We start from the raw sequence: 25,309 nt of genomic DNA, 5'->3' as shown, positions 1-25,309 counted from the left end.
TTACACTCAATAATGACAAATAACAGGCTAGACAGCCTTTGTATGATGGTTGCGCATCGAGAGCATGTAATGAAGCACAAGGATGACTTTATCACCCGTGTCATCACGCAATTTGACCAGAAAAACCCGAGACGTCTGCAGCTGCTGATCAAGGAAGACTGACGGACTGCAGTTACATGCTGGTCAACATGTTGTGCAGTGTGCTGGTCATCGGTTCATGTGAGTCAAGAACCCGCACACAGCGTGACTGGCCATTCTTCTTCACAAAGTGATAGTAACTTTTCGCATTTTGCTTATTAAGTTTAATTCTTTGTTCATTAATAAAATCCAATTTATGTTCTCCAAGTCTAGCACTGATTTTCCATTTATAATTTTTGTTTCATGTGCGTAGTTCAGACCACAAATAAACCTACCGCTTCCCCCATCCCTGGCCATCGGGTGAACCCCCCTGCGAAAAGTTCTGCGGACGCCCCTGCTGCCACCCCAAAATTCAGTGTCCATTAATCCGTCTGAAATTTCAGCGTGCAATGAAGCCCCAAAAGTTTGCGTTTATACTACCACCATCGGCAGCATTCCAGAAGAAAATAGGATACGCTGTTTAGAGACATATCAGTGCCTGGAATAAGCAATTTAGAAGAGCTGAGCTCAATATGTAAAACTGGCAAAGTCCTTGGCCATAGGCTTGGTTGTGGAGACGGGTAGTGGGGCACTTATGGCTACAACCTCAGCCCCAATTCCTACTCAACATACAAAGCTTTAGAGGGGGACAACAGCTCCCCTCTCCTCCAAATACTTGGAGCTTTAGGCATCCCTCAACTGTCACGGCTCACCAGCAGACCCTGCGACCTGAAGACTTTTAAACAAGTCTGTGTCTTAATTCTCTGCTAGAGAGAACACAGGCTTGTCTGCTGACTAAATAAATTCACAGCATGTTAAAAGTCCCATAAAATATTTATTAGCCAGCGTGTTATTCTTTCCACGAATGACAAAAATATACAAGTGTCGCTGGGCGCCAAAAATGCACACATGTCTTGAGAGTGCAAAAGATAGCAGTACGAAATAAAACGGAACTGTGGGAAAGCACGCAAACGTTTTGAACAGTTAGGAAGTGCAAAATAACCTGAACTGAAAATCTATACTATCTTTGGAAGAGTCACTACTACACCCTGGCAAAGTAGTGACAACCAGAAAGAAAAAAGAAACGAAAATGTCAACATATCTGAGATATTTTGTTCTTTAACCGCAGGAATGAGAGTGCATAGCACTTAACATTATAAACGGTTAAAGACATTGATGTTTTTCCTTCTCATTTTAATCACTGCACATACACACAGGACAAAAAAAAAATTGAAATCTAGTTCTCCGGGTTATTTAACGAACTGGCGATACGCAAAGATGTGCGAAATTTTAATGTTCACTGCGACTCAAAAGTTTTCTCCGTAAACATTCAACTTGATAGTTTTCGTGGAGCGACATGATGAGCACCTGCAGCTTCACTGCAATGAAGATAACGCAAACAGTTATATATATGAACAGATGGCTAAGAGCAAAAAGAATGTGCCATGTAAAAACCTGCTCAACTGGCAGCCACAAAACAATGTGCAATACAGAGACAAAGCAGCCCGGAAATCCGAACCCGATGCACCATCCCGCAGGGTCCCATACCTCCACATGTATACACATGGGCCTCTGAGATGACAAGTAAAGACAGCACAATGAGATTTGACCAGAGAAAACATCTAGGCGTGTTCACACAACACCACATAGACACTGCATTTCCAGTGTGCCATAACTCTCTGAGGAGGCACAGAGAAAACTGTGTGGTACACAACAGAAACCAAGAATTTGTGCTAAGCTGGCACCCACAATCATATATCTACCAATATTTCACTGTTGCAATGAGCCACGTTTCCCTCTCGCCACATCTCCCAGCGTCTGCGGTCACAGGCTCGTGCGGTGATGAGGGCGTGACGAGTAGCCACATGGTCCCCGGGCTCTGCTGCTACTGAGGCATCCCAGGGCTCATGTATCCCTTCTGTGCACAGGTGTGGCGGCTGACCCTGCGAAATATTAATAAGCGAGGCAGAGAGCGACATGTGCAGTTTCTGTCAGAAGTCTGCAGGCCACAGCACTCACGAACCATGGACCCTGCGAAATATTAATACGAGAGGCAGAGAGTGACATGTGCAGCTTCTGTCCGAAGTCTGAGGGCCACGGCACTCGGGAACTGCGGTCACTGCCACGGTGTGCAGCGAATCATTTGTGGGGTGCATGTTGTTACGAAGCTGTGGGTAATGGGAACAGTCCTCCTCGCTCTCTGCCTATCATCAGACAAAGGGGCCCAGCGTGAGCGCTGCTTATGAGAAGTAAATGTGGCGAAATAAATTTTCATGACGAACATAATGAACACTGGAACGGCAGCAAAACACAGACATATATGTCTAAAGCGTCCAACCTGAATGAACCCAACCCTTAAACGAGCTCTGAAACACCTTCTGAGGAGAGCACATAAACTCTCAGTCTCTACATTATGTTTTCAGAGCACCTGAGCCAGGTAATACACTTCTGGATGCAGCGAAAAGAGCCCACAATTGTGCGCTAAAGTTGGCAAGCCCCTTCCGGCGACTTTTTCATGCTCGTGCTCTCATATGTCTCGCGCTCCTGCGTATTTATGTTTGGACATGGCTATACTGGTTAGATTCTTTCAGATGTTACACAGCTACCATGGTGGCGGCCAGTCAGCCGCATCGCTCCGGCAGGCCGGGAAGCTCTGCCCCTCGGGGAATTCCCGCGCGCGTTAGCAACCAACAGCGGGGCCGAGTGGCTATGGCCGGTGAAGAAGCGCCAACCTTTGAGTGCGCAAAAAGTAATGAGAAGAGAGGAAAAGGCGCGAAGACACCGAAATTCAAATTTTGACAGCAGATAACTCATCTTCTACACGACGCATTACAAAAATTGAATGGTACGACGAAACAGTGCTGACGGACGGGATGGAAGAGGAGACAGACACATGCGCTGGTGTGTCTGTCTGCTCTTCTGTCCCGTCCGTCAGCGCTGTTTTGTCGTACCGTTCAACATGAACCAACCAGCCCGACTGAGCCCTCTCCTTGGATTACAAAAATTCCTTGCTGGAGAGTATCCATGAAGCAGCATTTTTTAAGGTGCACTAAAGAGTATTCTGGGCTCGTCTTTTTACCATGGGAACTCGATTTGCACACTCGAAGCATACCTAGAGACTTCGAATTATTGTCCTGTGGGGCCGATTTCCCTATTAAATCGAACTAAACGCCCCGGCTCCCGCCTCTTTATTTTTTAACTTGCCTCCGAAAGCAAGAGGAGTCAGCGAACGTGTGAATAAAGTGGCTTTCAGCCAGTCGCGTGGTGGCTTGCCACTCTGCCATCGGCGGAGTGATACGTAAAGTAAAGAGCCCATATATATTTTTATTTCTGTGCCTAACTGGAGGCTATGTTTGCGACTGAAACTATTTACTCAAGGAAGCCCAGAAAACAAAATAAAAGTGAAAGCGAAGCTGCCATGTGGCTTGCTAAAAGGCACTTCATGCGTTAGCTGACTCCTCCTACTTTCGGAGGTGAGTTCCAAAAAAAGGGTGGGAGTCGGGACGTTTAATTCGATTTAATAGGGAAATGTCTGCACAGGACAAAAATGGGAAGTTTCTAAGAGTGCTTGGAGCGTCCAGATCGAGTTCCCGTGGTAAAAAGACGGGTTCAGAATCCTCTTTAGTGCACCTTTAACATCCCATGAATACTGCACCTTTCTTGAAAGCCCTTTAAAGACTGTGACAGTAGGCGTCAGCATGAAATGCTTTGCAGGACTGACATATCACATGCTAGGGCATGTCATATGTTGCCCTAGAAAAGCACTCCACAAATAGGTCTAGGCCCCGTCTTACAGCTAAGGCAAGTTGTCTCGGCTGGCTTACTGTGTGGCCACATAGAACTTCCCGATCAGTCGAATGCTTCTTGGTGCCGACGCCAAAGCTGCGTAGAGATCCCGATCGTGGAGACGCTTTCTAGCACTACAAGAAAGGCAGAATAGATGCTTCCACCCGAGCACCCCATGGCGCGCGGAATGGATGTGCCATTTTACGACCATCAGGTGACGGTTGTGACACAGCGATGCATCTGAGCCAGCATCTGCACGTTTTGGGTACTTCTGCCCCAAATAGTACAATAACAGCTGAATTCTTCCATTGCTTGCTAATGTAGTGGTGCGTTAAAATTTTGGGTTACCTTTTGCAGTCAGTGATATTTTCCCATGCCTTCTGATCATGTTCAGCTGACGCTAAGACTCTGCTTTTAAAAATATGGAAGGAAATGTGGTTCATCCAATACTACGAAGATTCAATATTCTTTTGGAAGCACAAAAAATTCTTGTTTCGCACTTTACATATCACACAAGATGTGCAGGGCATTACAGGGTTAAGATACTATTGTGAGCAAAAATAAGAGACTGCCCCACCCGCCAGCGCATTCGAAATCATGACGCATCGTGCTGGCGTGGGGTCTCTTATGTTTGCTCATTACAGAACTTGTACTGTGTGACTTTAGAGTGGGGTTCATAACGTAATCTTTCAAAACCACCTGTACCGTTTAGGTAACGTAGAATTAACTTTTATTGAATGTTTCGGCTAAAGTTCACGTTTTTGCACCACACCTATCACGGGCACCTGGACAATGCAGTGAAAAGTCATCGCATTCAGTACCTTCAAAACTCTTCCCGAACATGTATAGTCAATGAGATGAAATAGCCTCAACTGCGCATTGTATGCAACCCTGTCATCACAGGTTCCAGACATGTTCTTTTTTTCTTTTCAGGCAAACAACACGCATCGAGAAATTTGTGACATTGCACTCCTCACAGTAATGTTGATAAGGCATGTACACACAAACCTTCGCAAGTACTGCTGTCGGAAAGTGGTGCATGGTGCTGCGGAGCCTACTTGTTTCTGGTGCCATGCATCTCAGAGGGCACATTTCGAGTCTGCGGCAAATTCAGCCGGCTACCCCTGCAAAATAAGAAGGCACAGATACACATATACAGCCTGTCCCAGAAGTCTGAGGGCTACGGTATACCCCATTTGCGACTATTTTGATAGACGCATATGTGCTGCTTAAACATGCAGTTACGTATGCGGAAGGCATATGGGGTTCGATTCCCTGTGCCACTGGGTATCTACAAGTTTCCCAATGGGTAAAAGCTTTTCCCTGGCCTGGTGCTCCATCTCAGTTAGATGAAAACACCTTGTGCAATGGCACTCTTTAGCCACGGCTGACCGTGCGCCATTAAAATACATTATAACCAAAAGCTCAGTGACTCGATCTGAACGGCAACTTCCCCAGAAAGTGTACTCTGTTTGCGCCTCACATATACTTTGATTAGAAGTGCCATGCCAGCACATAATCTACATTTCAGATGCCATTGGCACTATGGCTGCGTTTTTTCATGTCACATGGCAGGCTGCAACGGCCAGACACATGGCACCATGCCTAGACCTTTACAGTGAGCGCATCCTGATTACCGCCATATTGCTCACTGGACAGTTGTGCTCACCTGGCGCAAGCACTGCAAAAGCGGCAGTGTGAGCACTCGATCTGTACCTGTTATCGACAATTCGAATAGCAAGCTTTTTCACATCTGCATGTATACCCCATGGAAGTCTACAGATGCATCAGGATGGATGGCCACCTATTGTTAAATTTCATTAAATGCTAATTACTGTTAAATACAAGGATGGAACACACAGTGCCTGGACGAATACGTAAACATGAGTGAGCTTTAAGAAACAGATCAGTGACCCCACTTGCAACAGCAATGCGACAGTGATGGTTGAGAACAGAAAAAATAGCCTCACGCAGTTGTGTAGGGCTGGTAATAGCCTGTGAAGACAACATCCATCTCCACCGCCAGGTCAACAAGAAGGACGACGCCTTCGATTCTTGAGCCGTAGACATCAATGCCAGCGACTGTCTTTGCGCAGACCTTTCCTGCTGCTGACTGTGTGATCCAGAAGTGCAGCTTGGAAGAAAGCAGCCTCCACGGAGCGGCCACAGCTCCGGTGTAGGTGTACTTGGTCCCATCAAGCGAGCCAAGAGGCATGAAGGTAATCCTTGACAGCGGTGTGTCTGGGAAAACGCAGTGTCAGAGCTTCTGGTTAGTTGCGTACTCAGCACAGTCCGCTTGCTTAGCAAACTGTACAGTCAACAGAAAATGTAAAGCGGCCCACCATCATTCCTTTTTTACACAAGTAAGTGGTACTCAATACTAATTGGGTCTTATTTGCAGCTGTGAGCCAGCTAAGTCTACACCAGAGAGTTTTCTCATTACAAAAGTTTTGCTAAACGTGATCCATTACTTCCTCCACATGTAACTTCTCAACGCCAGCACAAAAACATAGCAGCTTCAAATCTCTAAAATCGTTTGCTATGACATTCACCTGCGAATCCTGGCCAATCTCGCCTAGTTGGTATGTACCATTTCAGACGAGGTATACAATGACAACAGTATGCAGAGAGCCAGTTACGACCTATTATCTTCATCGTGTTGTTCACAAAGCTCCTGATTTCAAGCTGAGGTGTTCTTTGTGTTCGTGATAGCTTGAAAATTAAGGTCACAAGCGGTAGCGGTTGGCTGGCATTCCACTACCGGCCTTTTGAGCTCTTGCCTTTCAGCTTAATCCGCTTGTCATCACGGCGTAGCCAATCCTCTTGGCGACTACCGCCACCACCTTCAGTCGTGAACTTGGCGATGTCGACTGTGCAGGGCACTTCCTCCCACGTCCTCATCCAGCCAGCGAAGAGGTCGCTGTCGGCTCTGTGTCCGCAGCCAATGCCATCAGGGCCCGTGGTCAGCAAAGCCTGGTCGTCGCTAAGCTCCACCATGGCAAATACAAAGCCTTGAGCAATGGCATAGCCGAACACACGAAGCGTGTCGCTTCGCCCATAAGCTTTTTTCACCTGCGAAATCAGTGTGTTCGATTGCAGCATGAGTTGGGTGTGCTGAGATGACTTTGTCCTATAGCATGGAAAGGCAACCGTTGGACTGTAGGCGTCACACCCCTGACGCACCATCTGTTCAAAGCAAAGCAATCGCTTTAAATGGCACAGAATCCTGCAGGCCTCAAAGTTGTATAACACATGGAGGCATTAAGGCAGCATAGGAATCTCACAAGTGAGAGGTTGAAGTTGCCACTGGCTGGTGACAGAATTCCCCTTGCATTACATTACCTGCAGTGCTGAACGATGCAAAGCTTCTTGAGTAATTAAATCACAGTTTATAAGCAACGCTTGTTGTGTCTGATTTATGCTTGTGATCTGCAGCCAGCGCTGCATTTCACACATGCGTGTTCCTCTTGAAACCATTTAATTACCAAGCGTAAAATGAATTGCAAGTGTGTGAGGCTTCGCGTTTCAGCAGTGCTCTTTCAATCGAATGGCACTTCCTACTAATAATATGTGTACAGCAGGGCCCCTCAAAAACATGGGCATAACTCTCTAGCATGACCTAATTACCTCCTTTTTTACAGCAGCGGCAGCTCCAAGGGCAGCACTCAGCAAAAACCGGCGGCGTTTGCATCCGAAAACCGTACATCGCTTCTCACACATTCATGCGCTGTCACCCCCACCCCCCCCCCCCCCCCGTCTCTCGCCCGGACCCCTACGCCAAAACCGTTGCCACCATGTCCAAGTTCCGCAAAGGTTAAGCGGCAAGGCTAGTAAAAGTTACGCAGTACTTGAGCTACTCCAAGTAAATCGCCAAGCTGAGCGTTAGCCGAATGCCTGTTCTGCGTGTGGTGCATATTCGCGATGTTTTGTGGTTTAAAGTTCCACCTGGTGTTTAACTATACAGTGGATATTCATCAGCAACTTCCCGGGTTCAAACTCGGTCATAGCGGCCACGTTTCTGTGGAGGTGAAACGCAAAGGCGCCCCTGTGCTGTGAGATGTCAGTGCACATTCAAGATTCCCAGGTGGTCAAATTATTCCGGAGCCCTCCACTACAGCACCCCCTTTTCTCTTTCTTCTTTCAGTCTCGCCTTCCTCCCTTCCCTTACTTTGCCCATCAGGTGTCCATGGAGATGGAAGACAATTACTGCGCCATTTCCTTTCTTCAAAAAACAATTTTCATTTTCAAGTCTGCGTTGGGATGTTTGTTTTTGTCCATTACTGCAACTTTCGGGACATATGGAAAGAATGCCGTGTGACAGCCATGTTCTTTTTAGGCCAGCTTAAATGCTTATTCTGAAACGGTGACAACAGCTTAGGTTACGTCTGCCTGTATAGCTGGCATACGACACCGCCCAATTGGAAAGCAGCAAGTTTGGAGAAGTTTGGCGCAATCTTCTCAGTTTTTATCACGATGTCATAGGTTATCTGGTTTAGCATATTTGATGCAATGATGGCATCACTGCTCCCTTTAACAAAATTGTACGAACCTGCTTCAGCGGCCTAGGGGCAGCATGTCTGACTAGGGATCCAAGGGGCACACATTCGATTCCATTCTCACCTCAATTTTATTTTCATTGCGATTAATTAACCTTACATTCTTAAATTTCATAATGATGTTTAAATCATGTTGCGACCTTATATTTACACACAATTTATGAGATTTCTTACAATTTTCAAATCTCCTACTCCAATCTGACGCCATTAGCAATTTGCATTTTCTCAACACGACACGGGCGCTGGCATCGCTGGTTTCTCCGCTGAACGGAAGGCTTAACACTATCGTGTGAAAGACGTCCTTGAACGCTTTTTAAGTTGGCTTTCCCACACTGAACATTCATCAATTAGCATCGCTTCACGCTTTGTTGCCACATAAACAACAACCACTTCTACGTCATAAAACACATGAATGCATGAGTGTTTTCTGCATTAAATATATGAGTTGTGCCATATAATCAGTGTGCAATGTGGAAAATCCACTCCGACGCATATTAAGGAGCTTTTTCGCGCTCAGTATGCGGAACTACAACACCAATTCTGACATTTAAAAACTTTGCTTGTACAACTTCCATGTATATGGTCTTCAGCTGAGAAATATAACCTTGGACCCGAAAGACAGAAATTAGGCAGTTCAGTTATATTAGTTAATTAATAATCTTTTAATTGCACTGAAAGAGTGCTTTTCTACCACACAATTTACGTGTACACACCGTGCCGAAGTAACCTTCACGGTGTTTCAAAGAGAAGTCTGTGCTCAATAATTTAAAACACTTGGCAGAATATGCCTGTGTGGTACAGGACTCCCCAGAAAGTTATTTATTCGATATCCTGGAACATGTCCAAAGCAAACCCTGCTAGATTTTCGTGTGGGTATTACAACTTTTAACAAAGACCATCTCGTTTGGACCCCTTAACTACCTAAGTGCAGAAAGCACTTTGGATTGAAATGTATTGTAATATCTATTTTCAAAAGATAAAAAAGACTAGTATTTCTTCCCACCATTTTGAATTCGGGCAAGTTGACCATATGTGGACAATTCATGACACTAAAGGTTGGACATATGTATTTAAACTTTTTTCTTTTTCATATACGATCAGTAACTGGAACAGATAACCCACTGCCACTGTTGAATGCTCCATTGAAGAAGGGTTTTGCAGCTTCCTGATGTATAGCGCGGTGCGCAGTTGTGCTTTGCTGTGTGTTTTGTTAATCATTTTATTTTTTATTTTCAGTTAACTGGTATGATATGGTTCTTTCATTCCCTCGCAATAATGCCTTCAAGCGCTGCAGGTATGTATAAAAAAATTAAGAAAATAAATAAATAACACCTGGTATGAATGGATAACACTAGTTGTCCATGGGACATATGTCCTTCGGGTCACATGGCATTTCTCTGTGATGACATTATTTCAGGCAGACGAAGAAGCTCACATAGTAAAATATTTACATGATATTTTCGGTTGCACTATGCTCTGCTTTATATGTCAGGTGCAATGTTGTCAAAGCTAGCACTTTCCCTGCGCTGCCTACATCCGCTATCAAAGAGTAGTGCTTTTCTCGTGGTCAGCGAAAAGTACTGAATTCTTTGCATGCATGTCTATTACATGATACATTTGTCATGAACTTAATTAAGTGCGCTCTTTTTGCTGATGTCATTCTATCGCTTTCTTGTGCCTTAGACCACTCGGCCACAAAACAAGAGCGGAGTAATGCTCACCCCTATATTCTTTCATGTGGACTACTTCCGTACCTTTCACAGCGTTGCACCTAATGCATGAAACGGAGTACAGTTGGTGGTGGTGCATATGGCACACAACAAGACAAAAGCCTTCCTGTTGTCTCTCTAAACCTTTTCCAGTGGTGTACTGCCCGATGTATTAAAAAAAAAAAAGTGAACGGCGTTGGTCAGATGTTTAGGGGAATCCCCCAAGGTGGAGTAAACTTGCAGTAAGGGAGCAAATTACTCATTGGCATCCACCCATGTACAGCGATATGGCTACAGATGAAAGCTATACAGCTTTCTCATAAACTTCGTAAAGAAAAATTTTTTTTTCTTTGAAAGCTGTATAGCTTTCCTTTGCAGCCATATGGCTGCGCTTGGGCGGTGAAAATGAGTCCCTGTAGGAAAATGAACTCCAAAGCGACTTTTTCTACCATTGAAAGTTGGAGATTAAGACAGCGGGACAGCGGCTTGTCCTAATGCACAGGGCATTGCATAGGTGCGCTGCACACTCATCTCACAGCTACCAATGTACCTGCTCACTGCAACAGTAGTCCTTGTCCACTTTGGTTCGTCCAAAGAGACACAACCGTGCCAGACAAAAAGGAAACACGCAGGTGTCGACCACGCTTTTCCGATCCAGGGAGCCTGAAAAAAGATGGAAGAATCACAGGAAAAAAAAAAAAAACCCAAACCTAACAGTAACGTATGGGTCTGGGCTAGTTGGTAAATCATGATTAATGTAACCCCTTTTTGTGCATTACATTAACTATGATTTACCAACCAGCCCAGACCCAGAAGTTAGCCACATAAGGGCGAGTCAAATGAAAGTGAGGCAATGCGAATATATGACAAACGGGATAGTTTATTTAAAATTAGTGTCCATGAGCGTTTAGGCATTTGTACTACTGACTAACCAGTCATTTGATTCCTGTCTCATAAAACTCCTTCGGTTGCTGCTTCAAAAAGTCTGTAACTAACTCTGTCATATCATCATCCGACACAACTCTGGTTCTGTTGAGCTGTTTTTTGAATTGCCCGAAAATGTGGACGATCTGGGCTGTATAGCGGTTGTTGCAGCGTTGCCCACTTGAACTTTGCCAATTTTGTGTTAACCGCATCAGTGACGTGGGGACGGGCATCGTTGTAGAGTAAGATGACCCCATTCGTTAATTTTCGCATCGCTTGTTCTTGATAGCGACACGCAGCCGATACAGCGTTTCACAATATCGGAAACGAATGACAGTCTCTCTGGGTTTAGCAAATTCGATCAGTAATGGCCCCTGATAATTGAAAAAAAAAAAAGTCAACTTAACCTTTCCGGCAGCTCATCGACCTTCGCTATTGTGTTGGAGGTGATTCAACGGTGGCTTTGGCCCTGTCTCGGATCGTCTTTGCAACTTTTACGACCCTCTTTGAACCATTTGCTCTAGCGCTTCACAGTGGCCCATGAAATGCAATGTTCACCATACACGGCGGCCATGTGACGACTAATTTCCTGCTGGGAAACACCTCCAGCTGTCAACAACCTCGTGACACCATGCTGTTCAACTTTTGGAGCATCAATTATGTCATGCAGCCGTGTTCAACCCATTGTATGGGAGCATTAAAGAACATTTATCCCCACATCTGCATGTCACTTTCGTAAATTAGAGATGCCTGTATGCTACGCAGATGATGGACTGAACCATTATTGCACGGGGTGGGTTGGCTGACTTTCATTTGACTCGCCCTTGTATCAGCACTTTTTTTTTTCTATACAAAGAAACTGTCCTCGTCTGTGCGAGTGCTACGTAAATCAAATGTAACACTCCCATTTTCTCATCTCCCTGACTCTCAGCATTTAAAAACTTGAGCTGTCTCTTTCAGGATGACACAGACTAAATTACAGTCGAAATCATGTGGTCAAATTCACTTTTCATGGAGATACTTATAGTATGTACCACTTAATGTTTTTTTTTTAGGTGATCGCAGTCTCAGCAAAAAATACATCAAAACACACCAGAAAAATGATGTAGTCGCTTTTCACATTGCTTTCTCTAATTTACTGTGAACACGAAGCCCTCGTACAATTTCGGACACTCACAACGTTTCTTGAGCAGCACTAGCCTCAGCTGCCGGAACCGTTCCAGGAGCCTTGCCGCGTCTTCGGGTCTCGGGGACCAGCCTGTGGCGAACGGGTGCACCTGTTCCCACTGCTTCACTCGGTTGATGAAGTACGTCTCGTTGAGGCCCTTGTTGTTGGCCGCCGTTAGATTCTGTGCGAAGGCAAACCGAGTGGGCTTTCTGCACCTTTGATCTGGCAGTCATGGGGCCTAGCTAGAATAAATTCTTCACAATGAAACAGCGCCTTGCAGCTTAAACCTTCCCTCTAATGTACAATACCTCTCCAGAGGTATTTGAGCAATAAATAGATGACTATTTAAAAAAGAAGACATTCCTAACGATATCCACGACTTCTCAAGGCTCAAATTAAACATTTTTAGAAGTCCTATATTATGATCTGTGTTGTCCAGTAATGCATTTCTCCTCGCATTCAGAGTAATTCGTCAGGTAGAAATATCAAACTGCACTCTGTGCCATGCGTCCTTCGGAAGCACCTATGTTACAGTGTACTTATGGGCCACTCATCTGTGTATGCAAGTGTCGTCACCTGCCGGGAAGAGACGGAGCAAACAAACCAAGGACTGCTGGTTGTGGTTCTTAGTAGCATATTTTCCCGGCGAATGTCAAAATAACTTAACTCAGTTCAGCTGGCGTTACAATATAAACTCGATCTGAAAAACACGCAATTTGCATAGGCATTCATCCACTAGTTAACGAAATTTGAGAAATAGGTGGTCAGTGATAAACGTTAAAAAATTTTAAAAGTTTTTAACAGAAGTGCAGTTTGGTTGCAATATTATGGCCTGAGGTCACAAGAATCATTTGAAAGCAGCAATATAATCAGTGGCTACTGTACCTTGGGATACAAGGCGACATAATTCGGCATGTCGATCAGAATGACAGTGTAGCCGTACTTAGATGCCAGCTTCAGATACGGCTCAATTTCCCACACCATGACATTGGTGCTCTTGTTTATAATCACCGGCACGTTGTTTTGCATGAAACCTTCGATTCTGGAACAAAGAAAAAGAAACAAAAAATTATCGGAGAAACTAGGCTATTGCTTATTTAAAAGATTCGATGAGAGCCGCTATTGGCCACAGCTGCTACGGTGACCCTGTAGCAGCTTTGGAGGTTCATACTTAATCTGGTCAACAAACACTTTCAACAAAAACAGTCGTCATTGGTCGCAAATCTGATGTGGCGGTGGTGGCTGCTTAGCGCTGACAGCTCCTAACTCTGTTGCACATACGGCATTCTGCAGGGTGTTTCTTTTTACAGATTTTTATTTTAAAAACTGTGAGAGATATGTTGTTGTGCTCTGTACACGTGAATTGTACAGCAAGGTGGACATTATGCACCTGATATGGACAATAATTAGGCAATTACCTAAATTAAGAAATCAATTTTTTATTTCTGGCTTTAATGGACAAAATACATTTGCGAAATTGATGGCTGTCGGCATTGAAGGTGAGCCCTGTTTTTAATTCAGGAATGCGGTTCGAAATATCGAACGTCAAAAATATGCCTTCGAAAGCACACTGAGTAGGACTTCCTGCATTGCATATTTATAAACTGCTGTCGCTTGCATTTCTTACGCATCAAATACAGACCCCATCGGTATTTTTTATGGTGTATTGGTGATGGTAACACGTGCAGCAACTTCATTTTATAGATATGCAATGCAGGAAAGCCAACTCAACGAACTTTATTTTTGACATTCATTATTTCGAACTACATTGCCGATAAAAGTAAATTTAAAATTTGGCTCACGTTCGATGTTTACGGCCTTCAATTTTGCAGTAACATCTTTCCCCCTAGGATCTAAACTAAAAATGTTGGTTAGTTCATTATCATCAAATTATTTATTTATTTATTTTATTCAATACTGACAGCTGCCATTTGGCATGAGTGGAACTAGCATACATCGCTGTACAACGTGATGCAAAAAAAACACACACAAAATAAAAAATAAAAGCGAGCACAGTAGCAAGAACAAATACTCTGCGCTTCTCAAGAAAAAAAATGCACAAATTAAGATAACGAACAAACACACTGCAGCTATAACAGAGACACGAGAGCAGAAAAGAAAGAATCTTGGTTTGTCAAGCTGCACCACGTCACGCGGAAGCCCGTTCCATTCTAATATTGTTTTTGGAAAGAAAGAAAACTGGTAAGCTTTAGTTCGGCATCGTGGCACTACTATTGTCGAGTTGTGTTTGCCGCTTGTTGGATGAGAAGTATTATATTCCACGTAAGAGTCAAAATTAATGTTTGTTAAATTATTAATAATACCATGCAGCAGTTTTAAACGGTCTAACTTGCGGCGGGATTGAAGCGTCTGGAGTTCATATTGCCTTAGTGGATTAGTGACAGACACGTGTCTACCATATGTGTTGTAGATGAATCTTAGTGCTTTCTTTTGCACACTTCCGACGCGATTTATATCTACTTGGTTGTGCAGATCCCAAGGAACATCTGCATATTCCAGCAATGGGAGTATTAATGCAGTGTAGGCTGTTAATATTGGTTCAGTTGTGCAGTGCTTTAGGCGATTTCTTAACAGCCAAAGCCTGTTGGACGCCTTTGGAACCGAGGTAGAGCTTCGTAGAGCATCCGTTAGGTGGCATCGTGACCTAATCACGTGGACACCAAGCAATGATGCTCTGCCATGGTCGACAAGTCGACGCTGGAACTCTACCGCGCACGAAAGCCTGTACCAGAATGTCTGCCTTGCTGTACAATCCACCTGCAAAGACTGCACCAAATCTCTCTCGAAGTTTTATAAAAGAAAACCACCAGGTATAGCACGAAATTCGTCTGAGATGTCAGTTTAAGGTCTGTGATCCAAGCACCCAATCTGGTAGCTGGTCATGGTTAAAGAATGCAGCATGAAAAGACAAGGACAAACGAAGAAGTGGAAAGTACTGGCACTGATGGAGGTGGGTGGCAGCGCTTCAGGAGAATGGTGGAGAATGTATGGGCAGCACACCCAGCGCCCCTTGGGGATTGCAGAGGAGCGAGGTGACTTCCGAGTACTCTCCAATCCCAGAAGTTACCCCGAGGTGCTTCCACCACAGGGTGACCAGAGGAGGCACGTTCTGGGCCCGGAGGGTGCCGAGCACCGTCCAGTCGGCGCACGTCCGGGCACCTACCAAATTACTGACTACGGCTTCGCAAAGGTTCAGAGTGGGCTCCGTACAATGGCTCTCGCAGTAAAAGTTGCTGATAAACACGCAAAGCGATGTGTGAAACTACTGCAGTAATACCCTCCCACAAATTGACTGTCCACATAAACACCTGTATGCAATAGAACCTATATGTTCAACTTTGTCTACTACGTCTTCCTCTTCCATGCTCACCTGGATACTATGGACAACCTACCTACCTACACAGTCATGCATATGTAAATGGCCACGAACAAGGAGTAGAGGTTCTTATAGATTCAAAGAAAGCTAACAGTTATCCAAGCGAGCTTGGGCGCAGAATGCTTCTCAGGTGAGGCCTGCAGTACAGACAGAAAAGCGCTGAGGCGATGCGTGAAATTCTGGTGTGCCAGGGACAGAATACGTTAGTGCACTAAATATTGGACAGAAATTATGCAATGATGCGGCACATTCGGCCAGAAGGAAGTAGCCATATGTTGACCCAGCCATTCGGTTATTCGCCGAAGCATTGGGCACCTATTCTTAAATTTACAACAGTTGGTGCTCATTTAGCAACCGGAAAGATGACAAAATCCACAGCCTTACAGCGAATTCAGTAAATATTGTGCATCTTGGTTAAGTCGACCCCAACGCTCTTAAGCACTTAGAAAAAAATAAAAACTGACAAATGACTGCGATAGTTGGTAATGCGAAACTTGAGCGCAGCTCTTCAGGTGGCGTGCTAAGCTGCTAGCCATCCTTGGGATCTTGCCGTGGATGCCACCTCCGGTTGTCCATTGTTTCACGCTCACTGTGGTAGGTAGCGTTTCGTTTCTTCTACCTGCCATGGTTGTCAGGTGGTGTGTTACGCCGACTACGCAGCCAACTCCGACGATTAAGACGTGGAATCCACGAACGGGCAGCTAAGAGCTACGCTGTAAAAAACTCACCAGAATTTCTGCTCTCTCCTAGGGACAAGTGACAACGGCTTTACCCACAGAGCAAAAGTTGATAGCAAAACCAGCTGTGCTGGTAAAAACGTGACCAGTGCATCATCGAGGTAGAGCTTCGTAGAGCATCCGTTAGATGGCATCGTGACGTAATCAAGTGAACACCAAGCAGTGATGCTCCGCCATGGTCGACAAGTCGATGCTGGAACTCTACCGCGCACAAAAGCCTGTACCAGAGCCGAACTTCTACAACAATGACACGGGGAGTGCTCTCTTTGAGGCACGCGCGGGAGCACTGCAGACTTTGCTGTATCGACAACGCTTCGACAAAAGCCCGGCAATACAAGATGGTCTCTGCCGAGCATGTGGAGAAGCATAGGAGTGTACGGAACACATTGTGGTCCACTGCGCTGGGTTATTTCCTTGACCCCCAGAGGGCACTACTACCCCTCAAGCGCTGGTGGCTGAGCTTGGCAGCAACTGCCACCACCATTATCATCACCATCAGCCTATCTACGCCCACTGCACGGCAAAGGACTCTCCCATGTATCCACGCAAACTTCTTATCTCATCCACCCACCTTACTTTCTGTCACCCCCTGCTGCACTTGCCTTCTCTTGCAATCCTCTCCGTTACCCTGAAGGACCAGCGGTTATCTTGCCTTAGCATTACATGCCCCTGCCCTTGCCCAAGCCCATTTCTTCCTCTTGATTTTAACTAGGATGTCATTAACACGCATTTGTTCCCTCATCCACTCTGCCAGCTTACGGTCTTTTAACGTTAAACCTATCAATTTTCTTTCCATATAGCTCGCAGTGTTCTCCTTAACTTAAGCTGAACCCTTTTTGTTAGCCTCCACGTTTCTGCCCCACGAACAAGCCAATTAACTGGCACCATCTCATTTCAAAGGGGGCACTCCCATCTGTCTGTCTGTCTGTCCGTCCGTCCATCCATCCATCCACATGGAGAAAGGGTGAACATCGTAGTTTTAGGTGACAGCATATTACGCCGACAGACACACTGGTACCATTTACCCCCGGGAAAATTTGTTCGAAATAGCCAGAATTCGATCTATACGTTCCCGAATCAGAAAGAGGAGCTGATGCATATGCTCACGCATGGTTAACTACCATAGCTTGGGCCCACCACGCATTTAAGCTCGGTTTCAGTTTGATCTTGGGAGGTACTGAAGGTCATTGTCTCACCCATATCGAAATTGGAAGTTGTACCCTGAGAAGTAGAGCTCTGCTCTAAAAGCTGGCGACAAGCTGCGTGTTTTGATGGTAAATGGTGTTGGAGAATAACAAGCTGCGCGAGCTCATGACACCGGAAACATCACGGTAACCATGCGCTGAAGGCACTCGCACGATCCGTTTGGCACGGTTACTACTGTGCTCGGCTGGGTCACGGCTGAAGGAGACCGCCTCCACGACGTGTTTGCGAATTAACCGTTCCGTGCGCTCATGTATTCGGATTGGTGGGCGTTTTTACATCGAAAGTTGTTACCCAGAGCCCTGTCTGGCGACAGCACAGACGGTCAACATGTGGACACTGGCAGTCGCGTGTCATCACGTGTGTGACCACAGAGCGCACATGTAGGTAATGAGCCAAAAACCGACCGACCAACCTACCGACCAAACATGCAGCAGTACGTAGACAGCTTTCGTTCCATTCAGCGTGCTATGCAGCAGAGCGTAAAAGTACAGTTGGTGTATTTTCTCTTAATCGCCTCGGTGGCTCAGTGGTTAGGGCGCTCGGCTACGGAGCCGAAGTTCCGGGGTTCTAATCCGGGGCCACGGCGACCGCACTTCGACCGAGGCGAAATGCAAAGGCGCCCCTGTGCTGTGCAATGCCAGTGCACATTAAAGATCCCCAGGTGGTCGAAATTATTCTGCAGACCTCCAAAACGGCACCTCTTTTTTGTTTTTTTTGTTTCTTCTTTCACTACACCTTCCTCTCTTCTCTTACAGCGTGGTTCAAGTGTGCGCCCACATGTGAAACAACTACTGCTCCATTTCCTTTCCCCAAGAACCAATTTAATTATATTTGCCCAATGCGATACACGTGAGCTTGACAGAATTGCCGCAACAGTTAAGGTAAACCTGAAGTTCGAATATGAGATTCCACTTTATCTTCGCAGGGTTTGCAACCTGTACGCAGCTCGCTAAAGCGCATAGAAGACTCACTTGCTGGCACAGAGGACGTGCGACTTGTGCATTGTCTCCTTGTTCCTCTCGGGAGCCATGGGTGAGGTGAACAGCTTGTCAGACCAGTAGGACCGGCTATTCGGGTAAAGCTGCTCCAGCTCGTCGACCACGATGCCCTTGCCCATGCCGGGAGGTCCACGCACCAGGAACAGCAAGCGCCCGTGGGTGCGCAGAAAGTGTTGAGTCTTCTCGACCTTGATGCACGGCGCATCCACGTGGTGCAGCAGCTCCGTATTGTTCACCGCCCGAACCGAGCCACTGTCCCCCATCACTGCACACGGCACAGTTAGCGTGGAGGAAAAAAAAGAGAAAACACTGGCAGATACACTTAAACTCCTTAGGGTATAACGTGACAGTGTAACGGATTAATTCCCATATATGCAGAAGGTCATTCTCAGTTTTACATTCACAGATCCCTGGGAGCTAGTCCCCACACCTAGGCCTCCTGGGGCAGTGATGCAGCAGTGAAGCACTGCGCCACTGCCCTGCTGTGGCAGATGCTCCTAGTGGTGGGCTTTGTGAGGTCCAGGCTTCTCTTCCCATTAATTTCCCATTAATCATTAATCTAACTGGCACCTGCCACGGTGGGCTGCTTGCTTACTATCCGGTGGGCAGGTTGTGATGACGCTGCAAGGTCACGTGACCTAGGTGGTGGCCCACCTGCCTCTTAGGTTGCTCTCCCGGGACCACCTGCCCGAGCCACGGCCATGATTTTTTGCTCACAACATCGACAACGCCGCCGCCGGATTTTCTGCATAATGGGGCCATAACGCTTTCACATTAAAAGCGTGGCTTAGCAAAGGAGAAGGGAAACGAATAAGCTGTGGTCGAAGTCATCACAAAGTGCTTTAGAGGGGAGCTAATTAAGGCTCGTACAAACAGCTTCACTCACGTGAAGTGAAGCGGCTTTGTAATGACTTTGACAACTGAACCGAAAACACATGCAATGTATGATGGCAGGCAAATGAGTGAACCCATGCCATACTTCACCGGGATACTGTGCCATTACGTAAAGAGTGGAATGAAAACTGTGGAATTTGCGAAATTAAGCAAGAACTCTAAAAGGGATTACTGTGACTATCCCCACAGCACAAAAGCACCCTTTTCCAATCCTATACACAAGCCGACCCGAGGCGATCTAGATCAAATCACAATACAGCGTGTGTTGTGTAAATAGTTTTTGAGTATACATTACCTCTCCCCTCTGTCCTTTCTTCCTGTACCCTCACCTCTTTCATTTCATCTCTCCATCCTGCCTGCTATCCTTTATTTCCGCTGCCTCAGCTCAGGTGCTTCAGTGTCCATGGCAGATGCCGGGGCTAGCAAAAATCTTTTCCTTCCTTTTTTGTTATTACTTTTAATAAAATCACTTACTACTACTACATTCTCGAGAGTATCTGCATAACAGTTCTCCTTGGTAATATTCTCACTGACCACAGGGTCAACAGGCGGTTGTCGGCAACGATGTAGTACGACGGTGGTGCCGTGTACGTTAAATAGATGACGAGCCTGGTGGCAGCAGCCCCCACTCCATTTAAAACGGGATGCTCTTCGCATTCCATCGCCTGTATGGTCGTGCGTCTATCTCCACCTATCCACCCACCTACACTCATACATCCATCTATCATCACACCGTTCTCTCTAGCCGGCCGTGAAAATTAAAAATTGGTTTATGAGAAAGGTAAATGGCGCAGTATCTGTTTCACATCTCGGTAAACAACTGAACCACGCCATAGGCAAGGGATAAACAAGGGATTGAGAGAAGAAAAAGGTGCCGTAGTGGGGGGGCTCCGGAATAATTTCGACCACCTGGGGATCTTTAACGTGCACTGATATTGCATATATAGCATACAAGCGCCTGAAGCGAAACGCAGCCGCCGCGGCCGGGTTCGAAAGCGGGGACTCTGGCTCAGTAGCCGAGCACCCTAACCACTGAGTCACCACGGCGGGTAGTAGTAGAAGGCCTTGGAAAAGATTCTGAGGGCACTTAAGCCTGCTTACGTGGAGGAATGCGAAAGCATATGTTTTAAGAATATAACTGGTCGCCTCTCTTTGCTCCTCTCTTGAAGCGAAAAGCTTCATTATGCCAGCTTTTCGAGCTGTCAGAGGGGCCCCAAGTATGACCTTGAATGTAGCTAGAGGTCAAACAAGGAAATGACACCTGTCTAAAATTGGTTTGGTTTTGGAGGAAAGGAAATGGGGCAGTATCTGTCTCACATATCGGCCAACACCTGAACTGTGGGCCCTAAGGGAAGAGATAAAGGAGGAACTGAAAGAAGAAAGGAAGAGGGGCTGTAGTGGAGGGCTCCGGAGGAATAATTTCGACAACCTGGGTATCTTTAACATGTGATCGCACAGCACATGGGCGCCTTAGCTTTTCGCCTCCATCGAAACACAGCTGCCACAGTCGGATTCGAACCCGGGTACTCCGGATCAGTATGAAATGAAATGAGAATTGGTTTTAAGGAAAGGAAATGATGCCTGTCACATATCTCAGTGGACACCCGAACCCGCCGTAAGGAAAGGAAAGTGAAATGGAAGTTGGTTTAAAGGAAAGGAAATTACGCCTGCCTCACCTATATATCCCAAAGCGCTGTAAGCGAAGGAACATGAAAGTTGGTTTTAAGAAAACGAAATGACGCCTGTCTCACATTGCTCTATTTCCTTTTGCCAAAAAAACCAATTTGTTTTTCAATTTGGCTTTGTGAAATTATCTGCAGGGTTTGCGCAGCTTCGTATGGAACCGGATTTTGTTCCATATCTCTGCATACAACGAACAATAATACAGCTATAAATATCACTGAAGCTATATTAAATATATACTGTCTTGTGTGAGCGCCTTTAATGTCGTTTCAAAAAAAGCAAGATGTTTAACAAATAAATAAACAATGCCTACTACTGTGTGTGTGTGTGTCAGTATGGCTATCTATGGAAACCACCAGTCCCTGACCACAAACGTAGCCAGGGAGACGCAGCTTTTCGCTTTCGACCAGGGTTAACTAGAGCTAAACCACCAGCAATTTTTTCTTCTGGTTCGCACAATTACTGTAATTAAATGCCCGTTTCAGCTCAATCACACATTTTGGTATTTCAAATTTGGCGCCTTTTGGCGCTTTCCTGTCCGCCTACTATATCGCCGTACAGCCCTTTCGGCCGTCCAACGACTTTTGCTTATACTTAATTAACTAATTACTGTATGTCAAACTTTCAAGACTGAAAACGGCGCGAAAAACGGGACAAGATGGAAAGAAGCAACACACACAGCACCTCTATCTTCTCTCTATCTTGTCTCGTTTTTCGCGCCGTTTTCAGTCTTGAACCATGAGCCAACTGGCCCAACAATCCTCCCTTTTGCAATCAAACTTTTTGTTCGATTAATTATCACTCGTTTGATCCTAACTGTTCTGAGAACGAGACAACGGCTGCCGACACATTTTGCGGACACGACTTCGCCGACATAGCCAAGCAATGCTTTCGCATTAATAATTTCGACCACCTGGGTCTGGGTTTAATGGGACACATCGCACAGCACACGGGCTCCTTTGCGTTTCGCCTCCATCGAAACGCGGCCGCTGCTGCGGGGTTCGAACCCCGGCTCTACTGAGCCATTAACCGCATTAACCACTGAGCCACAGCGGCGGGCACTTCGTCTACGAGCGTCACAGTTTTTGCAAGCCAACGGCAGCCCTTGGCGACTGACGTCACGCAGGCCACGCGAAGTCACATGGAGAGATTCGGAGAGAGACTGGCATCGGATGTCGCCGCGAAGAGCGGGAACGGGACTTTTTGAATTGTACGCGACATGAGCGCTGATTAAACTCTGCATAATGCATGCATTGTACAGCCGCTGTTAAAAACCTTTCCATGAGCCGTTTCTTTAACACACTGTCCAAAGAGAAGAAGACCGCTTCATATGGCTGCGCGTCTACCGCGCGATGCGCTCGCTAACTTCTCCAAACCATCCATACCCCCCCCCCCCCCCCCCCCCCCACACACACACACACAGACCTTTACGCAAAAGGCGCCCGCGTGCTGTGCGATGTCAGTGCACGTCAGAATCCCAAGCGGTCGAAATTATTACGTAGCTCTCCACTACGCACCTCTTTCTTACCTTCTTTCACTCCCGCTCTTCCCTTCCCTTACGCCGCGGAAGAGGTGCTTACCGAGAATTAGTGCGACAGTTACTGCGCCACTTCCTTTCCTCACAAACCTCTAAAAATCCAAGATTCACTTCCTGCTCCGCCAGAGGGAATGGCAGGCCCACCGAGGCTAGATCGAGCCACTGGATTACCGCACGATTACAGAAACAGACGCAAGACCCCATATACGACACATGAGACTGGGTATGCGCCAAATATACACACATCTCATCCATCACCATCTCATCACACCACACGTCGTGAAGAGCCGTCGTAAGTCAGGTCTACTAAACCGAATCTCCTGAACCAAATCTCTTCACGCACAGCTATAAAATTGGTTTTTGGGGAAAGGAAAATGGTGCAGTATCTGTCTCACATCTAGGCGTACACCTAATAATATGCCAAAAGCAAATATTCTAAACCACATCTTTGCAGCAAGTCGGAGAGCATCCAAAGAAAATCGGCAAGATTTATATTCAGTTCCTATAGCTGGCGCACTTCACCAAGCATACTTGTTAACAGGCTGGCTTAGAGCCACTACGAATCAGACGCTGTAGAGAAAGGTTGAAGTTCATGTATTTACTGTACCATGATAAACTAGGAGCACACAAGAATAGGTACACTGAACCAGTCACTAGACGTCCAACGCGATCGCATCGATCACAAAAAAAATATTAGAGGAATTTTCTAGTAAAGCTGATGGTTTCAAAAATTCGTATTTCCCACGAAAGGTCCGAGATTGGAACTTGCTATCTCCAGACACAGTGGAAAGTCGGTCGGCCGAGTCATTCTGCGGCGCGCTAAGGAAAAACAAAGATATGCAAATCTTTTATTGGAAACAGATAAAGGGTAACCTGTTTTGTTTATTTGTTGTCATTTTCCCTGTCACAGCGATGGTCTACAAGTAGCACTCATGCGCCTCCATTTTTATCATTTCTGCATGAGCAAACTATGCTGAAAATGTCTTGCAATGCGTTTATGCTGTTCTGTTTGATTGTATCTGTATTTCCCACTCCCGCCTAAGGTCCCAAATGAATGGTGGCAGTATCTTCGAAATAAATAAATAAATAAATAAATAAATAAATAAATAAATAAATAAATAAATAAATAACCCTGCACACGTCTGCATCATTCGCAGCACGTGCACTTCAAGGGTTTGTACGCCAACATTTCCACGGTCCCATAGTGTAAACACTTGTGTAAACATATTTCTGAAGGTTCTCTTTATATATACAATGGTAGCGCTTGGTAGCTCGCAGCGGTCAGCATTCATTACATAATTTCTGAAGGAAAGGTTGCGCCATCCACTGGTGTGATTTTTCAACAGGCGATAAACCGCTGCCTGCAAGTATGGGCTATAAATCAGCTAGCAGGTCACTAAGGATGCCACGAAAATCGTCGAATTTTCCTTTTCTGAACGCTGCTGTCTCACACGCTGCCCTCTATTTACTTTTCGCACTCTAGTCCAAATGCTACAAAAAATAAAGCACTGCACATTAAAATCTAGGTTTTCCCGCCAAACGCGCGCCAAAACAGAAGCCGCATTTTCCGAATACACTTAGTAGTTGCAAATGACAATTATGTATTGTTGTTTCTTCGTCGATGAGAGACGCCCGTGTGCTCTCAAGCTAAGCTGCAAAGTCGCGCACAGACTGAGCTGTGAGTTCAATGACGAGACACTTACTTTTCTCTATCCGTGAAGTCTTGATGTGGTTTGTTCCGAATAAAGCAGGCGAGCACGCAGTTCACCGGAGCTGTCGGACGGCCGTGGTAGCTTAACCACAGTGAGACTGGCTGACGCTTTTGGCTTTTCAGCAGTTCATCTCGGGACGAAGAAAACGAACGGAAGAACGGAACCTCCGCAATCCAAATACTCCGGCAAGGAGAGCAGCGAGGGAAATGGCGGGAGTTCAGCCAGGCTCAGTTTTGTGTTATGAACACTAGAGGAGGATCTGGCGCTGCAGTCGTTCAGCTAGCCTAAGCGGCTGCACAAGCACGGTGTGCACAAGCTTAGTGGGGATTCTTGGAATTCTACAAGCTGCGGGTCGAGGCCGTTGAAGGCGTAAGGGCGTTTTCGGTCAACGGATATGAGGACGCTGCGGTCCCTTTCTCGATAGAATCACTGGAAACTTTCCCCAGTGACTTTATTTCCCGAGACCCGCGGTCGTGAGCGTCGTGAGAGAGTTTGATACTGGAAGAAAAACTGGCGCTGCAATCGCCAGTCATGCTGTGTGGCTGTACGATTGCTAGTATAAATACTGGAGAGTGGGAACTGACATGACATCCAGCTGAGGCGCTTTTGAGCTACGAAGCGTACAAAGTTGATGCTGCTATTGTGGATGTAGACGTGCAGTCGCGCCAACGCTGGTCGACAGAACTAACATAAATACAAGTACATTTGTTTGGTTTGGTTTGGTTTTTGGGGTTTAACGTCCCAATGCGACTCAGGCTGTGAGGGACGCCGTAGTAGAGGGCTCCTGAAATTTCGACAACCTACGGTTCTTTAACGTGCACAGTACACGGGCCTCTAGAATTTGTTCCAACATCATGCGTGATGTTAGGGGTGCTTCCAAAAAGC

The 25,309-nt window shown here is 46.0% G+C and overlaps 1 protein-coding gene across 1 annotated transcript in view; it reads right to left on the bottom strand.

Moving 5' to 3' along the window:
* Nucleotides 1–986: 986 nt before the first annotated feature.
* The window catches only part of LOC144119609 (uncharacterized), a 48,077-nt gene continuing 23,754 nt past the window's right edge, over nucleotides 987–25,309 (bottom strand). Inside the window, exons 9-16 of the mRNA XM_077652184.1 lie at nucleotides 18,572–18,863; nucleotides 13,146–13,302; nucleotides 12,270–12,441; nucleotides 10,719–10,831; nucleotides 6,684–6,975; nucleotides 5,874–6,144; nucleotides 4,912–5,027; nucleotides 987–2,060 (exon numbers count right to left, since the gene is read on the bottom strand). Of these exons, the coding sequence (XP_077508310.1) occupies nucleotides 4,958–5,027; nucleotides 5,874–6,144; nucleotides 6,684–6,975; nucleotides 10,719–10,831; nucleotides 12,270–12,441; nucleotides 13,146–13,302; nucleotides 18,572–18,863 (1,367 nt within the window). The 3' untranslated portion in view covers nucleotides 987–2,060; nucleotides 4,912–4,957. The remainder of the gene's footprint in view (nucleotides 2,061–4,911; nucleotides 5,028–5,873; nucleotides 6,145–6,683; nucleotides 6,976–10,718; nucleotides 10,832–12,269; nucleotides 12,442–13,145; nucleotides 13,303–18,571; nucleotides 18,864–25,309) is intronic.

Source organism: Amblyomma americanum, chromosome 2 (genome assembly GCF_052857255.1).
Source record: "Amblyomma americanum isolate KBUSLIRL-KWMA chromosome 2, ASM5285725v1, whole genome shotgun sequence".
Taxonomy (NCBI): Eukaryota; Metazoa; Arthropoda; class Arachnida; order Ixodida; family Ixodidae; genus Amblyomma; species Amblyomma americanum.
The sequence above is the reverse complement of the archived record's forward strand: the minus strand, read 5'-3'. Positions and strand labels throughout refer to the sequence as shown.